This window comes from Gymnoscopelus braueri (genome assembly GCF_963280865.1).
Source record: "Gymnoscopelus braueri genome assembly, chromosome: 11".
Lineage (NCBI taxonomy): Eukaryota > Metazoa > Chordata > Actinopteri > Myctophiformes > Myctophidae > Gymnoscopelus > Gymnoscopelus braueri.
This window is the reverse complement of record NC_137613.1, coordinates 12,936,210-12,961,863: the sequence shown is the minus strand read 5'-3', so window position 1 is coordinate 12,961,863 and position 25,654 is coordinate 12,936,210. Positions and strand designations below refer to the sequence as shown.

At 40.2% G+C, this 25,654-nt stretch overlaps 1 protein-coding gene across 1 annotated transcript in view; it reads left to right on the top strand.

The window, feature by feature from the left end:
* Positions 1-15,907, top strand: part of LOC308094814 (uncharacterized protein) — a gene marked incomplete at both ends in the record, with an annotated part of 47,261 nt that extends 31,354 nt beyond the window's left edge. Inside the window, 4 exons of the mRNA XM_080441641.1 lie at positions 4,497-4,600; positions 6,182-6,358; positions 11,666-11,845; positions 15,833-15,907. Coding sequence (XP_080297767.1) covers positions 4,497-4,600; positions 6,182-6,358; positions 11,666-11,845; positions 15,833-15,907 — 536 coding nt within the window. The remainder of the gene's footprint in view (positions 1-4,496; positions 4,601-6,181; positions 6,359-11,665; positions 11,846-15,832) is intronic.
* Between the last annotated feature and the right edge of the window lie 9,747 nt (positions 15,908-25,654).

The window sequence follows — 25,654 nt, the reverse complement described above, 5'->3', positions numbered from 1 at the left end:
GCCTAAAGGTAAAATAAGACACTGTAGAAACCTCAACTGTCAGTATGATGGATGGAATACTGTAGGTCAATGTTCACACTGCATTGTGGGTAAACTGCTGCTCTGTCTCTGCTCTGCCTCTAGGCTGAGAGTGAATGTTTGTGCTGTCTAATGTTCAGTGTACTGACATAAGAGATTTAAGACTGGTTCTCAACATCCGGTCCGGGGACCACCAGGGGTCCAAATGGACCCTTACGGGTCTGTAACTCTGATGGAACCAAATGGACCCATTTGGCGCCACTGGTACACTTTCAGAGTTCAATTAACACTGTGGGTTTTACAGTGTGGATAAAACCTTTATCAAAAGAGGGTCCACAGCCTATTGTATATCAAACTGGGGGTCCTTGTAATTAAAAAGGCTGAGAGCCAGTGCACTGCTACTGTAAGTAGCCCTGCAGCAAGATGACATAGACCTACAGTATGGTTGGTGGAAATCTGGTAGTACAGTACTCACTATAGAGTCAATTATAGGAGACATGAAGTACAGTACTCACTATAGACTATTATAGGAGACATGAAGTACAGTACTCACTATAGAGTCTATTATAGGAGACATGAAGTACAGTACTCACTATAGAGGGTCTATTATAGGAGACATGAAGTACAGTACTCACTATAGAGTCTATTATAGGAGACATGAAGTACAGTACTCACTATAGAGTCTATTATAGGAGACATGAAGTACAGTACTCACTATAGTCTATTATAGGAGACATGAAGTACAGTACTCACTATAGAGGGTCTGTAGGAGTGTGACCAGAGTCAACAGAAAGCAGAGCAGGGAGAAGTAATAAGCCAGCTGCCTGTGACACCAGCCTGAAACAGACGGGAAGAGTACAAACTATCATCATAAAGTAATGCAATAAACAGTGTTGTCCTCATCTCAACCCAACACTACAGGAGTTTATGTCCTTACAGAGGAGTTGAACTATTCAGTGAGTTCATATGATATGCATAGGACCTGCAATACTCTTGGCCCTCCATGGTAAACGTTTAGAAACGACTGCAAACTAAACAATCAAAAACCTGTTAAACTTATAAATGATCTCTTATTCCATTCCTGTCACCCCAGAGAGATGCCTTTCATTCTAGCCACTGAAGGCATTTAACTTCATGATAGATTATAAACAGACTTGCTTTTCAATTATGGTGACATTTAAAGCGTTTATAAAATGCTGAATTTGTGTAATATCAGATCTAAATAGAAAATAGAGACCAGACTTGTTGGATGCTGGCTGTTGTTTTGGCTCCATAGTGGCATCCATCAGGTTCTAGAAAAGTTTAGATTTCATTAGAAACAAAACATTGAACTCATAAATGTCACCAAATTATACTAGCAATACTGTTAGGAGATGCAGTCTCTACTCACATAGTTAGCTGTTCTATATGGTCTTTGTAGGGCAGAGGAGATAATTAAACACAAAGTCTGTTCAGTATGAAGCAATTATTCCATTTAAAGCTCTTCCATCAAGGCAGAAACGTGCTGTTTCTGGCAAGGCAAGTGAAACACCTGTTACACTTCAGGTTTGATGCTGTGAAGTCTTGCCAGTAGAGGTACAGTAGGACAATGTCTATTTCATCTGAATATTATGAGTGATACTGTACTGTAGTTCTGCTGTAGCTTCATGCAAAGCAGCTCTATGTCTGATAAGCAAGTGCAGAGTGGTTTTACACCAGATGAAGGCCTCCACTACATGTTGTGATTCTGTTGTTCATCACATCTCATGCTGTACACAGTTTTAATTTATTACATTTTTATACAAAATGCTCTCCATGCAACAGTGTTGATTTTGACAGCAAATGTAGTTTTATTCTTTTGAATAAAATTCCATTTAGTTTTAATCATATTTTAGTCATCTGAAATGTTTTAGTTTTTGTCTAGTTTTAGTCGACTAAATATCATAAGATTATAGTCGACTAAATCTACAGTTGATTTAGTCGACTAAAATGTATTTTGTCGGTGCCTTGATGGCGTCGTAATGGCTGATTTTACACTTGATTGCATGCTGAAAATAGCCGATCTACAAGCTCTCAACGTGTCGCAGCGCGACACGTTGTGAGCTTGTAGATCTGCTATTTTCAGAGCGCGACACCCGAGCGCAACCAAACATAAAATGACTCGTCTTTTAGTTCTACTGGATATCTAACATTTTAGTCTAACTAACATTCTAGTTTTTATTTGTTGACAAAATTGTCAATATATTTAGTCTTAGTTTTAGTCATCATAGCTTAGTTTTTATTTCGTTTTTATTTCATTTTCGTCGGTGAAAACATTTTTCGTCATAGTTTTAGTCGACGAAATCAACACTGCCTAGCAATGGTGGACACATGCACAGGGGTCAGCCAACGTTCATCTTCTCTCTTGTAGCTTATGAGGATTAATGTAACTATGTTTTCCGCTCAGTAAAATACTTGCCACTAATAAATCACAGGTACGTACAGTGTTACTGCTATCAGTTATTGTTTATTAGCTTGGTGTTTGTCTTGCTGCTATTTCTGCATATCAGACGGATGACTGGGTGTTAGGCTTAGTCCTGTCTTCACCACTGTTCTGCTCCAGTTGTGACTTAAGGACAGTGGCAGCGGGTTAGTAATAGTTATTATAAAGAACCCATACAGTAGATGGTTATTTAGTTCTCCAGGAGGTATTGTCTATGATATTAAGCTTAATTAATGATTAATAGCAGAGTTGTGATCAAGGCACTGTTATGCAAGCCATGATCTAAGAAAAAAACACACCCTGTCCACACATTCATAAACTGTACATGAAAAAAAACATTGTTTGTGTGAGGAAGGCAGAGGGATACAATGAGGGGTACAATACCACTTATTAAAGCTGGTATTATTATTATTATTCACCATATGAAGTGTTTCCATAACCATTAGCTTCATTTACAACCAAGCATACTGTATGCTATGAGGACATCTACTGGGCAAAGTGTGTTATTATATCCAGAACAATTAGCCAATGCTGCTGTAGAATGAGTCTCTGCTAAATCTCTGCTACTCTATAAATATGATCCATTGCAGCATTAAAATAACTGCTTCCTTTTGTATTAAGGTCTGCTTTATTTAACTACGGGACACAGCAAAGTAACAACATATGTTTATAATAATGGACAGGTCATCACGTCAGTTCCTGTAGTCCAGACTGCATTGCCACCAAGCAATGAATGAAAAATATGTTTTAATTAGGATCTGTGTGCAGGTTCTACAAATGTACTTTCAAATGATGTTCTGCTTACTGAACACTTAAACTTAAATATACAAGACATTACTGACATATTTAATTATTTCATACTTTCAAAATGTTTTTATATTTGAAAATGCATGAACATTTTTCAACATGGAAATGATTATGACGATTAATAATCGTCATAATCATTTCTATGTTGAAAAATGTTTGAAAATCTTTCCATAATCGTCGATTATGCAAAGATAATTGTGTTTAGACGATTATGTAATAATTGTGACAAGCCTCGTCGCCACTACTGATTTCTAACCCTTTACTGTCATTTTTAATAAGATTAAAGATAATTAGGTCAAACTAGCAGGTTCAGAGGCATCTGCCATAAAACCCTATTATTCTCGGATAATTTCATAAAAGCAAAGGTTAAATTCTCAATCTGAAATGTTTTGCAGACTGCTTAGCTGTTTGTAGAACAAGCTCACACGTTGTGAGCTTGTAGATCTGCTATTGTCGATGAAGTTTGACACATTTTTAACGTTTGGCATTGTAAGCATATTTTGATACCAATACCACAATGTAGGCATTTAGCAGACCATACCTTTATACTTTTACTCAAGTAAGATTTTGATTGCAGGTGTCATGCTGACAGACTGCTTATTCATTTGTATTATAGCTTTTTGATTCCTTTTCATTTTGTGTGTTTGCTTTTCTTTCACCCCATGAATGCAAGTCTCCATGGGGTGACTAGTCGATAGAAAAAAAAATCATTTTGGGGGTGAACTAAATCTTTAATGTCTGACTGTACCACATGCTGTTTACATTTCTGACTAATAAAGCATTCAAACAATCAATTAAACAAGGCTTTATTTTAGTGTCTGTAACTGCACAAACTGGTAGCAGTGACGTGGTGGTGACGGTGCTGTCACATTCAAATGTGGGTCCGCCGCGACCCAATAATGGGTCCCGACCCATGGTTTGGGAAACAGTGTATTAACTGTCTGAGCCACCAGGCATCCCCAGTAATACATATCAGTTTTTTTTAAAGATTTTTTTTTGCCTTTATTGATAGGATAGTAGTCTGACAGGAAATGGGTAGAGAGATGGGGAGTGACATGCAGCAAAAGACGGTCAGGATTGGGACTCGAACTCGCGACGTGCTGTCAGTCTACTTTGGAGCCTATATAGGTGCCTGGACCGCTACGCCAGCGGTCCAGGCCACAATACAGATAATTTGAGTGAAAATATTTGTGTTGTGTTTTGCTATCAGGTGTGTATGTGCTCGCAGCCAGCAGTGGACCAGACCTGATAGACCCGGTCCTGCTGAGACCTGGTAGACTGGACAAGTCCCTCTACTGCCCTCCCCAGGACCTGGTCTGTACTGTTTAATATCATACACCCACTCATAATGATCACTGTTTTAGCACACTAATATTTCAACCATTTAACATGCTTATTATATCGTTGTTGTCGGGCAGAAACCTCTTATCATCCATATTTTAACACCCTACTTGATCTTTACTACAGCGTCACACAAAACGCGTTCTGAACTTGTAGATCTGCTACTTTTGATGCTTTTGAATGTGAATCCTGAAAAGTAACAGTTTTGGACATAATGATGAAGTTTCCACCCGACAGAAACATAGAAACCATGTAAGGTCACACAGTGATTCACAAAGACAAAACAGTTGGTATGGTAGAACACTTTTAAAAAGTAGGTGGAAGACAACTTAAAACATAATGAACCCTTTATACTTAGTCGACCGCTGTCCCCCAGGACTTCCCCTGTACACCACATCTCTTTGCCCAAGCTATAGCCCATCTATAAGTTCACAACGAGACGCATCACAACGCCTAACAAGCTTTGTGAGCCTATAGATCTTATATAGATTGTAGATCATGAGTTTATAGATTGTTGTGAGCTTATAGATCAGCAACTGTTCGCTTCCCAGAATAAGCTCTATGCACAGCAGCCGTTTTGGAGAGAAATTGGGCCTCTTCCTTACTTCCTTCACAGGTGTTATCCAATGATACTAATGAAGGCTCTGTTCCATTCTGGTCAAACAGAGTCAGGGTGCTGATATTGTTGCATGTTGGCTCACTGGAAACACTCTGCTACACCAGTGGGTCTCAAAGTGTGGTCCAGGGACCCTCATGGTTCCAAGTTGAGGGGGTTCCAAATGGCTCCTTAAAAAAGATGTACAAATGGAACCAAATGAACTCTTACGGGTCCATTTGGTTCCATTTGTACACTCTCAGAGTTATGGGGGTCCTTAAAATTAGAAGGTTTGAGAACCACTGTGCTACACTAAATGGAACAGAGCCTTCATTAGTATCATTGGTCAAACCTGTGAAGGAAGTAAGGAACACGCCCCCCTCATCTAGACTGAGTGGCAAAACATTGAGCAGCATGGAGCGTTGGAGTTTGGAAGCGCTCGTTGGAAATCGCTCAACGGTCCTGCGTACCACCTGTTTCTAAATGTCGAATAATGCAGGAGGCAGCGGGACGTTGCGTTATTGTAAAACGAGCGCTTCCAAACTCTGACACTTAGAAAAATAATCACCTGCACGGAATTCATTGACAGAAAGTAGCTCATAACATGTCTCTACGGTGGATTTTTATGAAACAAAAACTTTGCAGATAGAAAGAGGATAATTCAAGCTTTCCGTACAGCTGCCGTGTTGGTGAGTTTAATGTTGTTTAATACAATCAGATAGGACTTTTCTGTTTGAATGTATGGGGCTGTAAAGGCCAGAACGTTTTTTTTTGCCCACTCAGTAGGCGTTCCCGCATAACTTCCGGGTACGATGATGTCACGCGCATAGCCTCTATAGGGACGCTATAGGGTTCAAGTCAGTGGTTAATGTAAATGAACTGCCTTCGGTGTGGATCTATAACCACCTTAAAACCTTCTCTCTCTCTCTGTGTGTCTCTTCCTCTGGCGGCGGGTTCAGGAGGATCGTGTGGAGATCCTCAGGGCTCTGAGCGCGGGCCTGCCCCTGGCCGATGACGTGGACCTGGGGCAGCTGGCCGCCGCCACGGAGCGTTTCACCGGAGCCGACCTGAGAGCCCTGCTGTACAACGGACAGCTGGAGGCGGCACACGGCAGCCTGGCGGCCAGCACCACACATGTCAGTACTACTGGGGGTTGGGTTCTGCTTCCTTAACCATTCCCTCTTAACCCATTAAGACCGGGACATTTTTTATATTTGAACCACTTTAGAGGGATAACTGCAAAGTAACTAGTAACTAAAGTTTACAAATAATTGTAATGGAGTAAAAGTACAATATTTGCCTCTTGAATTGTAGTGGAGTAGAAGTAAAAGTATTGAAAATTGGAAATACTCCACTAAAGTAAAAGTACCTTAAAAAAAGTACAGACTTGAGTAAATGTACTTAGTTACTTTACACCACTGCATTTGTGAACACATGGATTTTAAAGTTCTCAGTTACCACTAGGGCTGTCACCATTACAACATTTAAGTTGATGATTAATTGTCATACAAATAATTGCGATTTTAACGATTTTAATTGTGTTTTTAAACATTGGAACATATGAATAAAAATGTCATTTCTGTTTGCTTTTTAGGCTTCATAATCACACATTGCTCAGGGCAGATATGACTAAATATTCAAGACATTACTGACATATTTAATTATTTTATACTTTCAAAATGTTTTTATATTTGAAAATGCATGAACATTTTTCAACATGGAAACGATTATGACGATTATGCAAAAATAATAGACGATTATTAGACGATTATATAATAATTGTGACAGGCCTATAGTCACCACTACTGATTTCAGTCATTTTTTATAAGATTAAAGAGAATTAGAATGAGTCAAAAATAACAAAGAATACATGTTCAGAAGCATCTGCCATAAAACCCTATTATTCTCTGATCATTTCATAAAAGCAAAGCTTAAATTCTCAATCTGAAATGTCTTGCAGACTGCTTAGCTGTTTGTAGAACAAACTCACGCGTTGTGAGCTTGTAGATCTGCTATTGTCGATGAAGTTTGACACATTTTTAACGTTTGGCATTGTAAGCATATTTTGATACCAATACCACAATTTAGACATTTAGCAGACCATACCTTTATACTTTTACTCAAGTAAGATTTTGAATGCAGGCATATTACTTTTAACAGTGTGTTTCTATATTGTGGTACTGATACTTTTACTTAACCCATTAAAACCATCTGTGTAACCACTTTAACCATTATTTTATACTTTGGCTATTCAAAAATAGCAAATATACAAGCTCATAGCGCGGCACCGATTGCCACGCTATGAGCTTTTAGATCTGCTATTTTTTTTAAATTGTGAAAATGTGTGCAAATCTTTGAATCTATATATTGTTTAGAGCGGCGAACATTTTGAACTCAAATCTTTGCTTCTGGAGGGGGGGGTCCCTGGAACAACATATTTTGAGATGGGGGTCCGTGGACAAATACATAACATTGTGGGGGCCCTTGGCCTTGACATGAAAAAGTTTGAGAACCACTGATTATAGCAACATATATATTTTTTAAACTGTTAGGATTTAGAAGACATTTGTAGAACCCCAGAAGCAAAGATTTGAGTTACAAATGTTTGCTTTAAAAATATATATATTTAAATATTTTCAATCTTTTTCCTTCCACCACTGCAAGTATCATAGTGCAGCAGTAAGCAAACCAATTGTGCATTTTAGGAAAGAAGCATGAAACTTTCAGCATATCATCTACATACCCCAAGGTTTGATTTCAGACGTGGAAGCACTTTCAGATTGACCTCTGGTGACCTTGAGTGGTCATTGACCTCAGAATTGCATTTTTGGCACTTTTTGCCCCATTTTTCTCCATTATAATAATATATGCTTGTTAAAATGTCAGTTTTGTTCTAATAAATGAAAAATGAAACCTAATAGTCACTCTACAGAAATGGTGATTATTACTATTATGATAGTTCTGTTATGACATTGTTATAACATTAAAAACATCTAGGAGAGAGAGAGCAGCAGTAAAATAAAGAAAAACAAGAAAGAAAGTGCTAATGCATTTGCAATATAGGTACAATGCTATTCAAAGGTGCTATTCATCTCATGTTGGTTTTGGTTTTGGGGGCAGTATATGGTGAGCGTTCAGGGTTCTAATGAGAAGATAAGCTCATATATGGAAGGTATTGTGCTTTTTATGAAAGAAGCATGAAACTTCCTACAGTGTTTCTATATGTCATGAAGTCTGTTTTCAGACGTGGAAGCATTTCTCAATTGACCTCTGAGACTTGTCAGAGGCTGTACACATTTTGGGCTGTCAAACCCATGTTAAAACCAGAAATGTTGTTTCCTGTAAACCTTTATGATTAAAATGTCATATATAGGCTTAGCAGATGAGTTTAAGCTTGATTCCTAAAAGTTGCATATTGGGCAATTTGAGTAATAAGCATAATCAGCAAATTTATCACTTAATGAGCAAATTACCTGGAAATAGCTAACATTTTGCGGCTAACATTTTGCGTCCAGTTAACTTAGAAAGGTGACTTAAGAGTCAAAGCCCATGTTTGTGATGTGCATAAATTCATCTATTATCATGGTGAAGTCATGCAACCTTTCCTCATTTGCACAATTTGCATAAAGTATGTAATAATTAGGCCCAAGACCAGGAAAAAGTCTTGTTTTAGCTGGTAGTCAATTTAGAAAGGTGCTCTTAGAGACTAAGTCTATTTTTGAATGTCCAGAAATTAATCTTGCCAAAAAAAAAGCAATTTATCTGGATCCATGTCCATGTATCGATTCTCCACCTTCTCACCTGGATCCTGTGCTCACAACCCTTGTACACCTTGAGAAATCACTGAAAAGCTTTGCCATTAAAGGGGTAGTTCACCCCCAAAATAACTTTTTTTCTATTGATTACTGACCATCTGGAGCCTTGAATTCATAGATATTTTTTTGTTTTTGTCACATTCCTAAGCCAATAATTTGATTATAATAAATGTGTCCCCATTGATTCCGGTAGGAGACACAAATGCATTTGTGTCTCCTACCGGAATCAATGGGGCTACATTTATTATAATCAAATAATAAAGGAAGGAATGCGACAAAAACAAAAAAATATCCATGAATTCAAGGCTCCATGGGGTGAGTAATCAATAGAAAAAAAGTTATTTGGGGGGTGAACTACCCCTTTAAGTATGAACCCCACACTGGACCTCAAGCGTCATGACATGTATAATCCATTGTGTGTGACTGGAAGTGTGATATAAGTCTGTCATCATGCGGGGTGGCAGTGGCTCATGAGGTAGAGCGGCCGTCTTGGAATCCAAAGATTCCAGGTTCCATCCCTGGCTCCTCCTGTCTTTGAGCAAGACACTGAACCCCTACCTGCTCCCAATGAGCAGGTAGGGGTATTGTATTTGTGTTTCCTCTACCATTGGTGTGTGAATGTATGGGTGAATGTGAAGTACATTGTAAAGTGCTTTGAAGAGTCAGGAAGACTAGTAAGGTGCTATTTAAATGCAGTCCATTTACCATCATCGATCCCCGCATGATGCCAACTGGCACTCTGATGTCATTCCCTGGTTGCAGTGGAACATTGATGAACATTTCTGGGATAAAAGCATTGCTTGCGGTGGCATCGCCTTCATTCTCAATGGTAAATCCTAGACAAAATACAATGTGCTTATCGGATGCTTGTGGTTGTCCTCCTCCAAGAACCTGTTAGGATGTGATACTGTCTCCTACCCTGTGAGAAGGGCAAGGTATGTGCTTAAAGTACTCTTAGAAAGTACCATGACTAGTCTCAATACAGTGCATGGGGAACTTGATGCCACGCACAGTGACCTAAAAGATACCGGTGCAGTTCTTCTTCTCATTGTATTGACAGACAAATATGATTCTGCACACAGTATACTGCATGTTCATCTGCAGGTCATGTTGTGGAAGGCTGCAGATCGGATCGAGCCACCTGCAGAGGAAAGAGACATCACTACATCCGGGTGGGAGGTTGCCCACTGTTTACTCCCAGGCAATGGCTCCAGCTGCAGCTGTAGAGCATTGAAGGCATGCAGCGAAAAACTGCAGATACCATTCTGTAAGACTGACTATGTAAGTGATGTGAAGGAGGAGAGGTCCACTACAACCCATTAAGAAGAAGGGGGGCCATAGCTGTAGAGAGGCCACCTGGGAAACAGAAGGTACCAAGATCAATTCCCAGCCCTGACAATATGTCGGGTGTACATAAGCAAGACCCTTAATCCCTAACGACCTCATGTCTGACCACTTGAGCAGCAATAACCTTACTGAAGCAGAAGTCTGAATTTTGCCATGGTCTAAGATGAAGACAACGAAGATGAGGAGGCTGAAGGGAATAAGGAGAGAGAAGATGAAGAGAGTGAAAAAGACCATTGAGTGTTAGATTATGGTTCCAAGTGTACTCACTCATGCTCATTATGGTACCATTTTTATCTACTCATTCTGTGTCTCCGAGGAGGGCTATGGACAGTTGCCTTTCATTTTTTAAATGTATTTCTTTATTAATGCGAGAACAATGGCTTCTATTATAGCATGCAAACTTTCCAGGAATATAAAGCCTGCAGTTTATATTAGCTTGGATTCCCCATCGATGTCACTGGTAGTCGTAGACAGGTTTCTGACAGAAATGGTACCATATTATCTCCCACCATATCCTTGAACTACTGCCATCTGATAGGAGGTTTAAGAGCATCGGGCTGGTGAGGGGAGGATAATGCCCAGGATCACTTAGAAAATTGGCACCGGGTGAAAAATAAGGGTTACAAAATCGTGGGATAAAAATCTAAGTAAAAAAATAAATAAAAAAAGAGCATCGGGACAAGCACCAGCATGCTGTCCAACAGTTTCTTCCCCAAACCATCAGAACCTTGAACGCTCACCATATACTGCCCCCAAAACCAAAACCAACATGAGATGAATAGCACCTTTGAATAGCATTGTACCTGTTCTTTCTTGTTTTTCTTTATTTTACTGCTGCTCTCTCTCTCCTAGATGTTTTTAATGTTATAACATGTCATAACAGAAATAGTAATAATCACCATTTCTTTAGAGTGACTATTAGGTTTCATTTTTCATTTATTAGAACAAAACTGACATTTTAACAAGCATATATTATTATAATGGAGAAAAATGGGGCAAAAAGTGCCAAAAATGCAATTCTGAGGTCAATGACCACTCAAGGTCACCAGAGGTCAATCTGAAAGTGCTTCCACGTCTGAAATCAAACCTTGGGGTATGTAGATGATATGCTGAAAGTTTCATGCTTCTTTCCTAAAATGCACAATACCTTCCATATAATGAGCTTAACTGCTGCACTATCACTGAGTATCATCTCCTTTAGAATGCATAGAGGCACCGCAGGTATACCAGAAAGCCACTAGATGGCACTGTAAGACAACTTCTTTCGTTGTGAAACCCCAGAACTCTCAATGCGTCTCTGGTCCAAACTCCATGAGCCAGGACCTCACAGGGTTGTCGGTACAACTCCCCCCGGCCTACATGCCTTCCATCCAGAGGGGCTTTGAGGAGCTGAACCAGGAGCAGATGGAGCGCCTCCTACAGGAGATCAGAACCATCAAGAGCAGCCACAGGAGAGACAATGTGAGTTACACCGTGCACAACACCGCCGGAGAGCTGTGGTGGAAACAAACTGTAAACAAATATGGACGAAGGGAACAGTGAGGTCACACATTGGTTTCTACAGACACGTTTTCAAGACACCATGTTGGAATTTCCGGTCCCGAATTTTTTTTTATTTAAATGTAGCATCACAATCATTTTAACCCCTTTATCCATATTTTATACATTATATATTCATTTTTGAAAAATATTGAAAGTGCTTTTTGTACATAAATCTTCTCTTCTGGGGGTCCCTGGCACAAAACATTTTCAGATGGGGGTCCGCGGCCAAATACATCAATTTGGGGGTCCAATTCTGACAAGTTCTGACATGACCCTATTGTATGTAAGATGTGTTTAATGCCCTGGGATCTGTACCCGGGTCTCTGCTGCTCATCTACCTCCAAGGTAGATGAGCTAGATATAGTCGACTATAATGTGTTTTGGCGGTGCCTTGATGGCATCGTAATGGCTGATTTCACACTTGGTTGCATGCTGAAAATAGCCGATCTACAAACGCGTTGCAGCGTGATGCGTAGTTTGTAGATCCGCTATTTACTTTGTTGACGAAATTGTCAATATATTTAGTCTTAGTTTTAATTATCATAGCTTAGTTTTTATTTAGCTTTCTACAGTGAAAAGTGTGTAGTGTTGTGTGTATGTTCAGTGTCATCAGGACAGTGTGTAGTGTTGTGTGTATGTTCAGTGTCATCAGGACAGTGTGTAGTGTTGTGTGTGTGTTCAGTGTCATCAGGACAGTGTGTAACTGTGTTGTGTGTGTTCAGTGTCATCAGGACAGTGTGTAACTGTGTGTGTGTGTGTGTGTGTGTGTGTGTGTGTGTGTGTGTGTGTGTGTGTGTGTGTGTGTGTGTGTGTGTGTGTTCAGTGTCATCAGGACAGTGTGTAACTGTGTTGTGTGTGTGTGTGTTCAGTGTCATCAGGACAGTGTGTGTGTGTGTGTGTGTGTGTGTGTGTGTGTGTGTGTGTGTGTGTGTGTGTGTGTGTGTGTGTGTGTGTGTGTGTGTGTGTGTGTGTGTGTGTTCAGTGTCATCAGGACAGTGTGTAACTGTGTTGTGTGTTCAGTGTCATCAGGACAGTGTGTAACTGTGTTGTGTGTGTGTTCAGTGTCATCAGGACAGTGTGTAGTGTTGTGTGTGTGTTCAGTGTCATCAGGACAGTGTGTAACGGTGTTGTGTGTGTGTGTTCAGTGTCATCAGGACAGTGTGTAACTGTGTTGTGTGTGTGTTCAGTGTCATCAGGACAGTGTGTAGTGTTGTGTGTGTGTGTTCAGTGTCATCAGGACAGTGTGTAACTGTGTGTGTGTGTGTGTGTGTGTGTGTGTGTGTGTGTGTGTGTGTGTGTGTGTGTGTGTGTGTGTGTGTGTGTGTGTGTGTGTGTGTGTGTGTGTGTTCAGTGTCATCAGGACAGTGTGTAACTGTGTTGTGTGTGTGTTCAGTGTCATCAGGACAGTGTGTAACTGTGTTGTGTGTGTGTGTTCAGTGTCATCAGGACAGTGTGTAGTGTTGTGTGTGTGTGTGTGTGTTCAGTGTCATCAGGACAGTGTGTAACTGTGTTGTGTGTGTGTTCAGTGTCATCAGGACTGTGTGTGTGTGTGTGTGTGTGTGTGTGTGTGTGTGTGTGTGTGTGTGTGTGTGTGTGTGTGTGTGTGTGTGTGTGTGTGTGTGTGTGTGTTCAGTGTCATCAGGACAGTGTGTAACTGTGCTGTGTGTGTGTTCAGTGTCATCAGGACAGTGTGTGTGTGTGTGTGTGTGTGTGTGTGTGTGTGTGTGTGTGTGTGTGTGTGTGTGTGTGTGTGTGTGTGTGTGTGTGTGTGTGTGTGTGTGTGTGTGTGTGTGTGTGTGTGTGTGTTCAGTGTCATCAGGACAGTGTGTAACTGTGCTGTGTGTGTGTTCAGTGTCATCAGGACAGTGTGTGTGTGTGTGTGTGTGTGTGTGTGTGTGTGTGTGTGTGTGTGTGTGTGTGTGTGTGTGTGTGTGTGTGTGTGTGTGTGTGTGTGTGTGTGTTCAGTGTCATCAGGACAGTGTGTAACTGTGCTGTGTGTGTGTTCAGTGTCATCAGGACAGTGTGTGTGTGTGTGTGTGTGTGTGTGTGTGTGTGTGTGTGTGTGTGTGTGTGTGTGTGTGTGTGTGTGTGTGTGTGTGTGTGTGTGTTCAGTGTCATCAGGACAGTGTGTAGTGTTGTGTGTGTGTTCAGTGTCATCAGGACAGTGTGTAACTGTGTTGTGTGTGTTCAGTGTCATCAGGACAGTGTGTAACTGTGTTGTGTGTGTGTGTGTGTGTGTGTGTGTGTGTGTGTGTGTGTGTGTGTGTGTGTGTGTGTGTGTGTGTGTGTGTGTGTGTGTGTGTGTGTGTGTGTGTGTGTGTGTTCAGTGTCATCAGGACAGTGTGTAACTGTGTTGTGTGTTCAGTGTCATCAGGACAGTGTGTAACTGTGTTGTGTGTGTGTGTTCAGTGTCATCAGGACAGTGTGTAACTGTGTTGTGTGTGTGTTCAGTGTCATCAGGACAGTGTGTAGTGTTGTGTGTGTGTGTTCAGTGTCATCAGGACAGTGTGTAACTGTGTTGTGTGTGTGTTCAGTGTCATCAGGACTGTGTGTGTGTGTGTGTGTGTGTGTGTGTGTGTGTGTGTGTGTGTGTGTGTGTGTGTGTTCAGTGTCATCAGGACAGTGTGTAACTGTGCTGTGTGTGTGTTCAGTGTCATCAGGACAGTGTGTGTGTGTGTGTGTGTGTGTGTGTGTGTGTGTGTGTGTGTGTGTGTGTGTGTGTGTGTGTGTGTGTGTGTGTGTGTGTGTGTGTGTGTTCAGTGTCATCAGGACAGTGTGTAACTGTGCTGTGTGTGTGTTCAGTGTCATCAGGACAGTGTGTGTGTGTGTGTGTGTGTGTGTGTGTGTGTGTGTGTGTGTGTGTGTGTGTGTGTGTTCAGTGTCATCAGGACAGTGTGTAACTGTGCTGTGTGTGTGTTCAGTGTCATCAGGACTGTGTGTGTGTGTGTGTGTGTGTGTGTGTGTGTGTGTGTGTGTGTGTGTGTGTGTGTGTGTGTGTGTGTGTGTGTGTGTGTGTGTGTGTGTTCAGTGTCATCAGGACAGTGTGTAACTGTGGTGTGTGTGTGTTCAGTGTCATCAGGACAGTGTGTAACTGTGTTGTGTGTGTGTTCAGTGTCATCAGGACAGTGTGTAACTGTGTTGTGTGTGTGTGTGTGTGTGTGTGTGTGTGTGTGTGTGTGTGTGTGTGTGTGTGTGTGTGTGTGTGTGTGTGTGTGTGTGTGTTTGTGTGTGTTCAGTGTCATCAGGACAGTGTGTAACTGTGTGTGTGTGTGTGTTCAGTGTCATCAGGACAGTGTGTAACTGTGTGTGTGTGTGTGTGTGTGTGTGTGTGTGTGTGTGTGTGTGTGTGTGTTCAGTGTCATCAGGACAGTGTGTAACTGTGTTGTGTGTTCAGTGTCATCAGGACAGTGTGTAACTGTGTGTGTGTGTGTGTGTGTGTGTGTGTGTGTGTGTGTGTGTGTGTGTGTGTGTGTGTGTGTGTGTGTGTGTGTGTGTGTGTGTGTGTGTGTGTGTGTGTTCAGTGTCATCAGGACAGTGTGTAACTGTGTTGTGTGTGTGTTCAGTGTCATCAGGACAGTGTGTAACTGTGGTGTGTGTGTTCAGTGTCATCAGGACAGTGTGTAACTGTGTTGTGTGTGTGTTCAGTGTCATCAGGACAGTGTGTAACTGTGTTGTGTGTGTGTTCAGTGTCATCAGGACAGTGTGTAACTGTGGTGTGCGTTCAGTGTCATCAGGACAGTGTGTAACTGTGTTGTGTGTGTGTGTGTGTTCAGTGTCATCAGGACAGTGTGTAACTGTGTGTGTGTGTGTGTGTGTTCAGTGTCATCAGGACAGTGTGTAACTGTGTGTTGTGTGTGTGTTCAGTGTCATCAGGACAGTGTGTAACTGTGTTGTGTGTGTGTTCAGTGTCATCAGGACAGTGGTCAGCAGGTGACTCAGTGGATCAGGCCTGCTGCTCAGTCAGTCTCATCTGACCTCTGACCTCAGCTCTGCTGACCACCAGAGCCTCTCTCAGCAAGGCTGACTGGAGCTCATATACAGCAGCCTGTGAGTACAATACACTGTTCTACACACTGTGGTTCTATAACTATATATTTAATCCATTCGCGCCTCACTAGCCAACACACAAGAGGGGGTTGGGGTGTGCTGAAACCAGCGCACCCCAAAACAACAAGTTGGGAATTGATTGCATGAAACAATCACCTGTGCATCCAGTCTCAATTTTGGCAAACAAATAATTGGTCTATTGGGAACCTGTGAACTCAATACCGCCCCATCTGGCGGAGTCAGGTTAGGTACGTCCACACATGCGCGACAAGTTGAGCCAGCTGGTTGCATTTCCGGCCCTTGAGATACTGACCTACCGATGGGGCTCATTGAGTGTTTTGCCGTTATTCTGTGGGTTGATGAAAGTTGGGGCAAACGCTCACTCTAAAACAGGATTTACGAATTCTGTGTGTATCGGTACATAACTCAGACGGCACTGAGTCGGCTCAGCAACGTTGGGCACGGCAACTCGCTCGTTTTAGCTCGCTCGGTGGTGCCTCTCGTGGCTCAAGTTTGCTTTAGACGGCGCGCCTCCGCCGCGGTCCAAAACTATACAGTATAACACCTACTGAGCCCCGTCGGTAGGTCAGTATCTCATTTACTTAGACTTATCAATAGTCTGATTAAACGTGATAATGTCCCATTCAGTGCATTGACAGCATCCGAAGTGGGTGGGCAGTTTCAACAAAGTGTAGTGAAGTTTCTGGATGTGTAGTTCTTTGACTAGAGCTATTTGTACAAGTGAGGACAGAGGAATGTACACTATTCAACATGAAAACTTGCATGCAATATAAAATATTAATATTATCCAGCAATATGAAAACATTAGTGCACCTTGACAAAATGAAAACACCATTACATTATTATGAATAACATTAACCCCAACATGGAGGGAATATAAGCCAAAAATATTTGGTGTTGACAGAAAAAAAAAGCGTCAGAGAAATGTAGGGCAGTTTTTTTTACTGAGAATAGAGGGTTCAAGTAGGCTAACTTCTCATTTATTTTGGATAGTAATGTAATGTATTATTCTGCTATTCTTTATTATGCTCACATAAGCTATTCAGATGGGGTAAACTAAACAGTATTCAGGTCTTGCACCACAAATAAATAAGGGTGTTTACATTTATTGAAATACGAGTGCGTGTTATATGTTTGTTCTGGGCTATATTATCCATTGCCTGACAGACAGGCCAGGCAGGCCAATCAGACGGCAGGCCACCGGGTATTGTCCTGCCCCCTCCCAACAGCCAATAGGGGTGTGAGGAACTGACATAATACTTTCACTTGTGTTCACGCTGGTTAGTTGAATAGGAGTCAGTAATGTGTGAGGATTTGTATGAATTCGTTTTTCAAGTCTAAAGCGTATGCCAAGCAGTGAAAGGTAAGAGATTCTCTTTACATTTTTCAACCTTTAATAATGAAGAAATCTGGCTGCAGAACCACTGTAGGTTTCAGGGTTTGTGAGCAGGAAACAGATGGTTGGTTCGCACTGTTGGTTACTTGTGACCACGTGCAACAAAAGTAATCTCCATTCTCTTGAAGAATATTGCAGCTCACAAATCACAAACTATGTACAGATTATGGGGAGAGATTTGTCTCAAAAGTATTTGTGAATCCAATACCAAGATGCACAAATATTCTTTGATTTACAAATGTGTTTCTATGATTTACAAATGTATTTTGAAATCTACAAACACAAATTATTTATTTGTGACTTTTGTAAATTTGAATTTGTAATTTTTACAAAAAAATATTATAGGCTACTTGTGTGTGCATTTATCATAAAATATCATTTGTAAATCATCTATTCTGTGTGTGAATTGTTGGATCTTATTTGTGAGTAGACCAACACACGCATACATTCCTTTTTCCTCTTACATCATTTTGAGACAAATATCACGCTTTTTTAAGATAATTTTTACAAATGAGTTTTCCTATCCACAAACTTACTTGTAACTGTAAGTTTCACACAGTGTTGGTGAGATTCACTCTCACTTTCTGCAGATCTGTGTATTGGTGAGATTCATACTTTCTGCAGATCCGTGTGTTGGTGAGATTCATACTTTCTGCAAAGTCCAGCTGATAAGCTGGACTTTGCAGAGAGAGACCTTTTTAATACCTACAAAAAAAAACATCACTGCATAAAAAGTAATCAACAAACTATAGTTACTATACTATAAAAAATTGTCAAACATTGGCCAAATTGTCTAACAATAATAATAATATAATAAAACATTTTGAAAATGGCAGATCTACAAGCTCACAACACCTTCCTTGCGAGGCATTGCTGTTTTCACAATAGAGTCAAACTAAACGTAATGCATCAACTCCTACATTCCAAGTGCTTATCAGGGTTGGGGGTCCCCAGTTCAAATATTATTATTTTGGGGGGTCGCGGCCTGAAAGGGTTGAGAACCACTCAGTGGCGGAACAAATCAAAGCCGGGCCGGGAGGCACAGCACAGTGATCAGGCCCCCCCTGCGCACCCACGCACGCGGTGCACATCCCCTGCGCGCGAGCGAAGCATTTTGCGGGTTTGCGGCGGTTTCGGTCACTTTTTGGGGGGCTTTTTGTCACTTTATTTCAGTTTTAGGGTTAGGGTAGGGTTAGGTTAGGGTAGGGTTAGGTTAGGGTTATGTTGTTTAATTCTTATTTTTGCCTGATTTTACCGATTTATTATCTGACGGCACGGGCGAGGGTCGCGGGCCTGGGTCATGTAGGCTACACATTTTTATGGGTCACAAGGAAAGTTTCCTACAAAAATTATATTATATATATATTTATTCTTAAATCCACCCAAAAATCTAAAATCTTCATCAATAAAATCAAAAAAAAATCAAAGATTTTTCAAAAGAATTTCACTAATAAATACAAAATCTAAGAAATTCCATCAATTAATTAAAAAAAACACGCGTTGTGAGCTTTTCTTCTGTTACAATTGCCCCCCCCAGTATATATATAGTATATTTTACTTTATTTAATTTTACATTTCTTGTCCTTTTCTTGTGATGTGACATAAATAATATATTTAATAATAATAATAATATATTATTATTATAAGACTTTGGGCTTGTTTTTCTGTAAAGTGAATATTGGTGAAATATATTTCACTTCCTTTTTGAAAATAGCAGATCTACAAGCTCACAACGTGTCGCAAATGCGACGTACTGTGAGCTTGTAGATCTTGTAGATATTTCACCAATATTTACAAGCAACTTTACAGAAAAACAAGCCCAAAGTCGCTTATAATAAGCAGATATGGCAACACTGCTCACGGCCCAGAATGCACTTCTTGTCAAAACAGATCTACAAGCTCACAACGCATCGAATTGCGACAAGATGTAGATCTGTAGATCTGTTCATTTTGGTAACCATAGCACCGTGGTCTGTTTTGGCTTCATTCAGGAAGTAAAGTGTTATTTAGAATCAAACTAGCACATTATTTGCCAATTGCCATATTAAGTAAATAAGTTTGGATGAATGTTGTCATGATAATAATAATAATAATTTATTATTATTATTATTATTATTATTATTATTATTATTATTATTATTATTATTATTATTATTACACTTGTTATTATTATTATTATTATTATTATTATTATTACCCATATTATTTATGTAAAATAAAATAAAATAAAATAAAATATACTGTATATATACTGGGGGGGGGGGGGGGGGCAATTGTAACAGAAGAAAATCTTCACAGTCTAATGGCAGGTATGATGTCTCCCCGGGATCCAAACTAGTTAAAATAGCAGATCTGCAAGCTCACAACGCTTGTAGATCTGCTATTTTCATTGCGTGTTTTTTTATTTATTAGTGAAATTCTTTTGAGAAATCTTTGATTTTTGGTTTTTTTATTGATGAAGATTTTAGATTTTTGGGTGGATTTAATTTTTTTTTAATATATAATATAATTTTTGTAGGAAACAGAAATGTCCTTGTGACCCATAAAATGTGTAGCCTACATGACCCACAAATGGGTCCCGACCCACTGTTTGGGAAACAGTGATCTAACCCAGTGGTTCTCAACCCTTTCAGGCCGCGACCCCCCAAAACAATCATATTTGAACTGTGTTGTGAGCTTGTAGATCTGCCATTTTCAAAATGTTTTCTTATATTATTATTATTGTTAGACAATTTGGCCAATGTTTGACCATTTTTTATAGTATAGTAACTATAGTTTGTTGATTACTTTTGATGCAGTAATGTTATTTTTTGTAGGTATTAAAAAGGTCTTAAAGGTCCTTAAATTGTCACTTCACTGTCATCTGGGGACCCCCCCCAAATCATGTGGGGACCCCCCTGGGGGTCCCGGCCCACATGTTGAGAACCGCTGATCTAACCAAACTTGACCAGCTTATCAGCTGGACTTTGCAGAAAGTATGAAACTCACCAACACACGGATCTGCAGAAAGTATGAATCTCACCAACACACGGATCTGTATCTGTGTGGTAATTTGGCTATTTTTCTTCTATACAGGAGACATGGCAGAGGCCAGAGGTCATGGTAAGTCACAACACATTTTTTTTTTTCCTGATGGATGACCCATGATCACCTGATATGAGGAGGGAGATATGTGGTTCACATTTCAAGAAGTAATATATAAACAGTGAAAAGATATATTCATACAAGAACAGTGGTGGACAGTAACAGAGTAAATGCACTTGAGTACTGTATGTACAGATTCTGAGGATCTGTACTTTACTTGAGTATTAGATTGTTTTAAAATACTTATTACAGTACATTACGAGTACATTTCTAGGAAAACTGTAAAGTACTGAGTACTTTTAGGTTGGCTGTTTATTTTTTCTTCCCTAAAATGCAATTTTAGGGATGGCCACTTTTCTGCTCTCACACTAGCTGTGTTTCTGGCTTCCCCCTCCGCTCCCCTCTTTGTTACATCTTGTATGGGTGTATAGGAGTAAAAGTATTTAGTTCTGGTTCCTCAGTCATTTCTATTTTCGTTTTTAGAGGTGTTTCTGCAGGCTTTGTATAACGTTGTGGTTCTACAAGCACATCAGAGCATGCAGTGCAGGTGGTTTCAGAGAGTTACTTCTCTAAAACATGAGTTACAAGGTCCTATAAATTCATTGTGAAAACATTACAGCAATTCATTGATATAGAAATTAAGAAATGTACCTCTACTTTTACTTTTAAAAGCATGTACTGTAAAAATGATGATGGAATTAACGGTTGTGCGTGTGGGTACATGTGACATCTTTGTGACCACATCCTCTGCTCTCATGAGAGCAGAGGAAATGACAGATGTGAAACTTCAACCGAACCACATGCCTTGCAAACAACACCTACTACTACCGTACTCAACAACACGTCACACACACATCAACCAAGTTTTAACCTCTTAATCAGAAATACAAATACCTGATGAATGCCAGTTGGAAACAATGGCCCCGATTCATAAAGGGATTTACGACCATATTTTGTACCTACCGGCATTTAGGACAAATCCTACACCTGCAGTCGGATTCATAAAAGTTTTTTGGTCTGTGTTTTGTGCGTCAGGTGCGCACGTTCTCAGGTCAGCCCTGAGGCTGTCTTACCAGGGCTGAAATGTGCGTATGTCTTTAGAATGCTTTATTCTTCATGCCAAAATCAATTACAACAGTGGCAAACCTCAAATAAAATATATATATGCCCAACATTTGTCAACACATATATATAAAAAATAAAAAAATAAATGTCAAACTATATATTGCCATGTAATAATGAAAATAGGCTATGATGCCTTAATGAAACTGCGGAGGGACTGACGCACCTCTGTCCGTGCTGCAGTATTAATTTGTAGGCTAATAGTCTACTCTACTGTATTTTGATCACATGAACACCACACACAACAGATCTAATATTCCCCATTCCGACGTAGGACAGTGATATATTAATCAAAAATGCACTAATTTAATCAATAAGTAATCAATAAGCTCTGGTCCATAATCGGATAGCAGCGTTCCACTTGTATGCTGGATTTCATCATCTTTTTACCTTGGTAAAAGTCCGCAATGTTCATTAGAAAAGGCTTATATATATCCTTTCCACGTTTTATTAGCCTTTTATTTGGTAATGGGGTTAAACCTTGTAAACTTATTTATTCTCATTACACATGAGAGCATTTATTACGTGATCCGCTTCCAGACAGAACAGTAAGCTGTCAAGGCGATGCGAAGCCGCATCTGTTATCTTTAGACGAGGCGGAGTTGAACTTCAAACTTTCATCAGCGTTGCCAGATGTTGTGAGAGAAATAAGCAACCAGGTCTAGGAAAACAAGCCCAAAAGAAGCAACTGGCACTTAGGCCATTATAAGCACTTTAATTAAACCGTTGTGAGCTTGTAGATCTGCTATATTTAAAATACATCTTGTAATAAAATGTGCAATATTTGGAAGATTTTTTAAACATTCTAACAACACAAATCTGCCTCCAGCTGGCACAAAACATTTCAGATGGGGCTTATAGGGATAAATTAGCCTACATATTAACTTGGGGGTCCATGTCATAAAAATATTTGAGAACCACCGTTTAAAACAATTGAACAATTGTGAAGCAAGCCCAAATAACCAACTACACTTTAGAAACAAGCCCACAAAACCGCGGTCCCCACAGCTACCAATATTTACAAGCAACTTTACAGAAAAATAAGCCCAAATTCGCTTATAATAAGCGGACATGGCAACGCTGTTTAGCACGGTTCAGCACGCACGGTGACGTTAAAGTTGGATGCTGTTGGACACAGCCTTCCAGAGTAATCATCACACCTGGTCATACGCACTGGTTGTACGCACGTCTCTGTGATATACGAACCCCTTTGGGAATTGCACGTCCGTTTGTGACTACCAAAATACGACCGGCCTTTACGAACTTTATTTACCCCATATTTACGACCCTCGTTATGAATCGGGGCCATTGTACTCGCAATAAAATACTTTTTTGCCGTAAGTGAAGACAGTGAGCGCGATCACCATTCTTTCCTGTCTCATGCACTGGCTGCCTGCTCCTAGGCACCTGTCCCAGTAAGTGTGCAAAAGGACCTTTTTTTTAAAACTACATTTCAAGTCATACAATTTGATTATTGGCTGATGATGAAACCATAACTGGCATAAGGACTTTGCAGATCACAGGAAGAGAGTTTGAATGACAGAAATCTGTTCACAATAACACATGGTATCAGAGCGGCTACATTGTGCATCCTGTGCACGTTACAAAGCATCACACAATAGTCATCCGACCAACACATTCCCTGTTTGTGCTCGGCTTTCTCCTTGGGTGCTCGGGCTCCCCGGCACCTACAGGATTAGCGTCAATGTCTGCAGGTCTCTGCACAAACACTGAACAGTTCTGTTTTCTATGTCAACTGTATGCATGCATAATGAGCGTGTAAGGCATTGTGTCATATCACCAGATGTTACTTATAATCTGGTGAAAAAATATGTGAACGCCCTTCATGACAGTTACTCTATGCATTTAATTTGTGTCTTTATTTTTTAGAACAGATGGCCTCAGTTTAAAGTTAGCTCCATGTCCTAATCTTTGAAGCTGAATATTATTGTATCTTGACAAAAAGGTCACAGTTGATGGCCCTGGATCTGAGAATTTGTTAGATTTTCTTTATCACCTTCCAGTACATTAAGAACTGGAATATAATTAATGTGATCTGAGTGCAGCTTTGTCAGTAAAAGTACTTTACTTGAGTAAAAGTACAAAAGTAGTGGTATCAAAATGTACTTAAAGTACCAAAAGTAAAAGTACTAAAATGCTTGAAAATAGCAGATCTACAAGCTCACAACTCGCCGCACTGCGATGCGTTGTGAGCTTGTAGATCGGCTATTTTCAAAAAGCCTAGGTATACTGTAAAATAGGGCTAAAGTGGTTAATGTATGTTTTATAAGGTAATAATGTATATCTAAAAAGTAACTAGTAACTAAAGTTGTCAAATAATTTTTGTGGAGTAAAAGTACAATATTTGCCTCTGAGATGTATGGAGTAGAAGTAAAAGTATGGACTTTGATTGATTGAAGGCATTGATAGGCAAAAAGAATATAAAACATCACAATTACATTTATAATACTTTTGTCTAAAAGGTCCGTCCAAAAAAGTCCCTGCGGAATTGTTTCCGTTGAGGTCCTTGGTATTCATTTTATAGACATATATAGTAGCAACCAAACAGTTAAATAATACAGAGAAAAAACAACATGTGCAAAAAAAGAAAAAAGGCAAAAAGCATGAGAAAAAACTAAAAATATGTACAAAAAAAGGGAGGGGGTCGTCTGTCTACCGGGGAACTGGTACTACTGTATGCTTTTTACTCTGTTTATTTAGCATAGTAGTGTAAAAGGATTTGTTTTCCCCTCACATTTACAGTGGCAGACATACAGTACTGTTTACAGAAAAGAGGACCATAGAAAAAGGCAACCTTAATCGTTCTACAGTAAATTGTCATTTTCCCCAAAACGTTTTGGAAAGGATGAATTTTAATCTTGGAGCACCAGGTGGATGCAAACACAGCATCATGGTTGTACAATAGAAACCTGGCAGTGGGCTGGGTTGCCAAGACTGAAACCTACTGATCACTAACGGTAATCAACACAATTTGTCATGAGATCATAATGAATAAATGAGTATATTTTTGGTTGTTATATCCAAATATGAAAGGTGTTTTTCAGAACGAAGATAGCAGTGAGGTGGAATTTAATCAGGCAGGCCAAGACCGGGGACCAAATCCAATGTTCTGATGATTTAGCGAGACGATCTATTCTACGCAGGGCTCTGCACGAGGCATGGATGGATGGATCCATCCATGGATGTTCATCCAGAGGTGTGTTGGCACGGCACACTTGTTCTAACAGCCTGGTGCCAGGCAATGGTCGAAAAAGTACTCAAAGGTTTTACTTAAGGTAAAGTATCAATACTGCAATGTACAAACACTCTGTTACAAGTAAAAGTCCGGAATTGGTATCAAAATGGACTTAAAGTACCAAAAGTGTTATTTAGTATAGAAAGAAAATGGCCTACTCAGGTTAAGTACAAGTACCTCAAAATTGTATTTAAAGGGATAGTTCACCCCCAAAATGAATTTTTCTATCGATTGGTCACCCCATGGAGACTTGAATTCATGGATATTGTTTAGTTTTTGTCCCATTCCTAAGCCAATAATTTGATGACCGACAGCGGTTCCGGTAGGAGACACAAAGAGTCTCTGTGTTTTCTTTTTTTGTGAACTGTCCCTTTAAGTACGGCACTTGAGTAAATGTACTTAGTTACCTTCCACCACTGACTGGCTTGTGAGGAAAATTGTAAAGCCTGTGTGTGTGTGTGTGTGTGTGTCAGAGCATGTGAGCGGAGCGGAGCGACGTGATTTTGACGTGTGCGCCATGGTTTATAAAAAGGTTGAAGCGCTACTCAGAGCGAGGACCGCCTGCCGCACCAAGCCGCCCCGGTGGGGGCCGCGCACCGAATGTTTGAGCATGCCCGGTCGCACGGACTCAGAGACACGCAGACATCCAGCAGTGCACAGCGCACCGAGATTTTATTAGAATTTCTACTTTCTTTTTCTTTTCTTTTTTTTTTTTACTGTTGAGCGACCCGGTTTGTGTGTGTGTGTGAACAAGGCCAGTGGAGCGTAGCAGCCACAGTGTGTGGAATCAGGACGCTATACT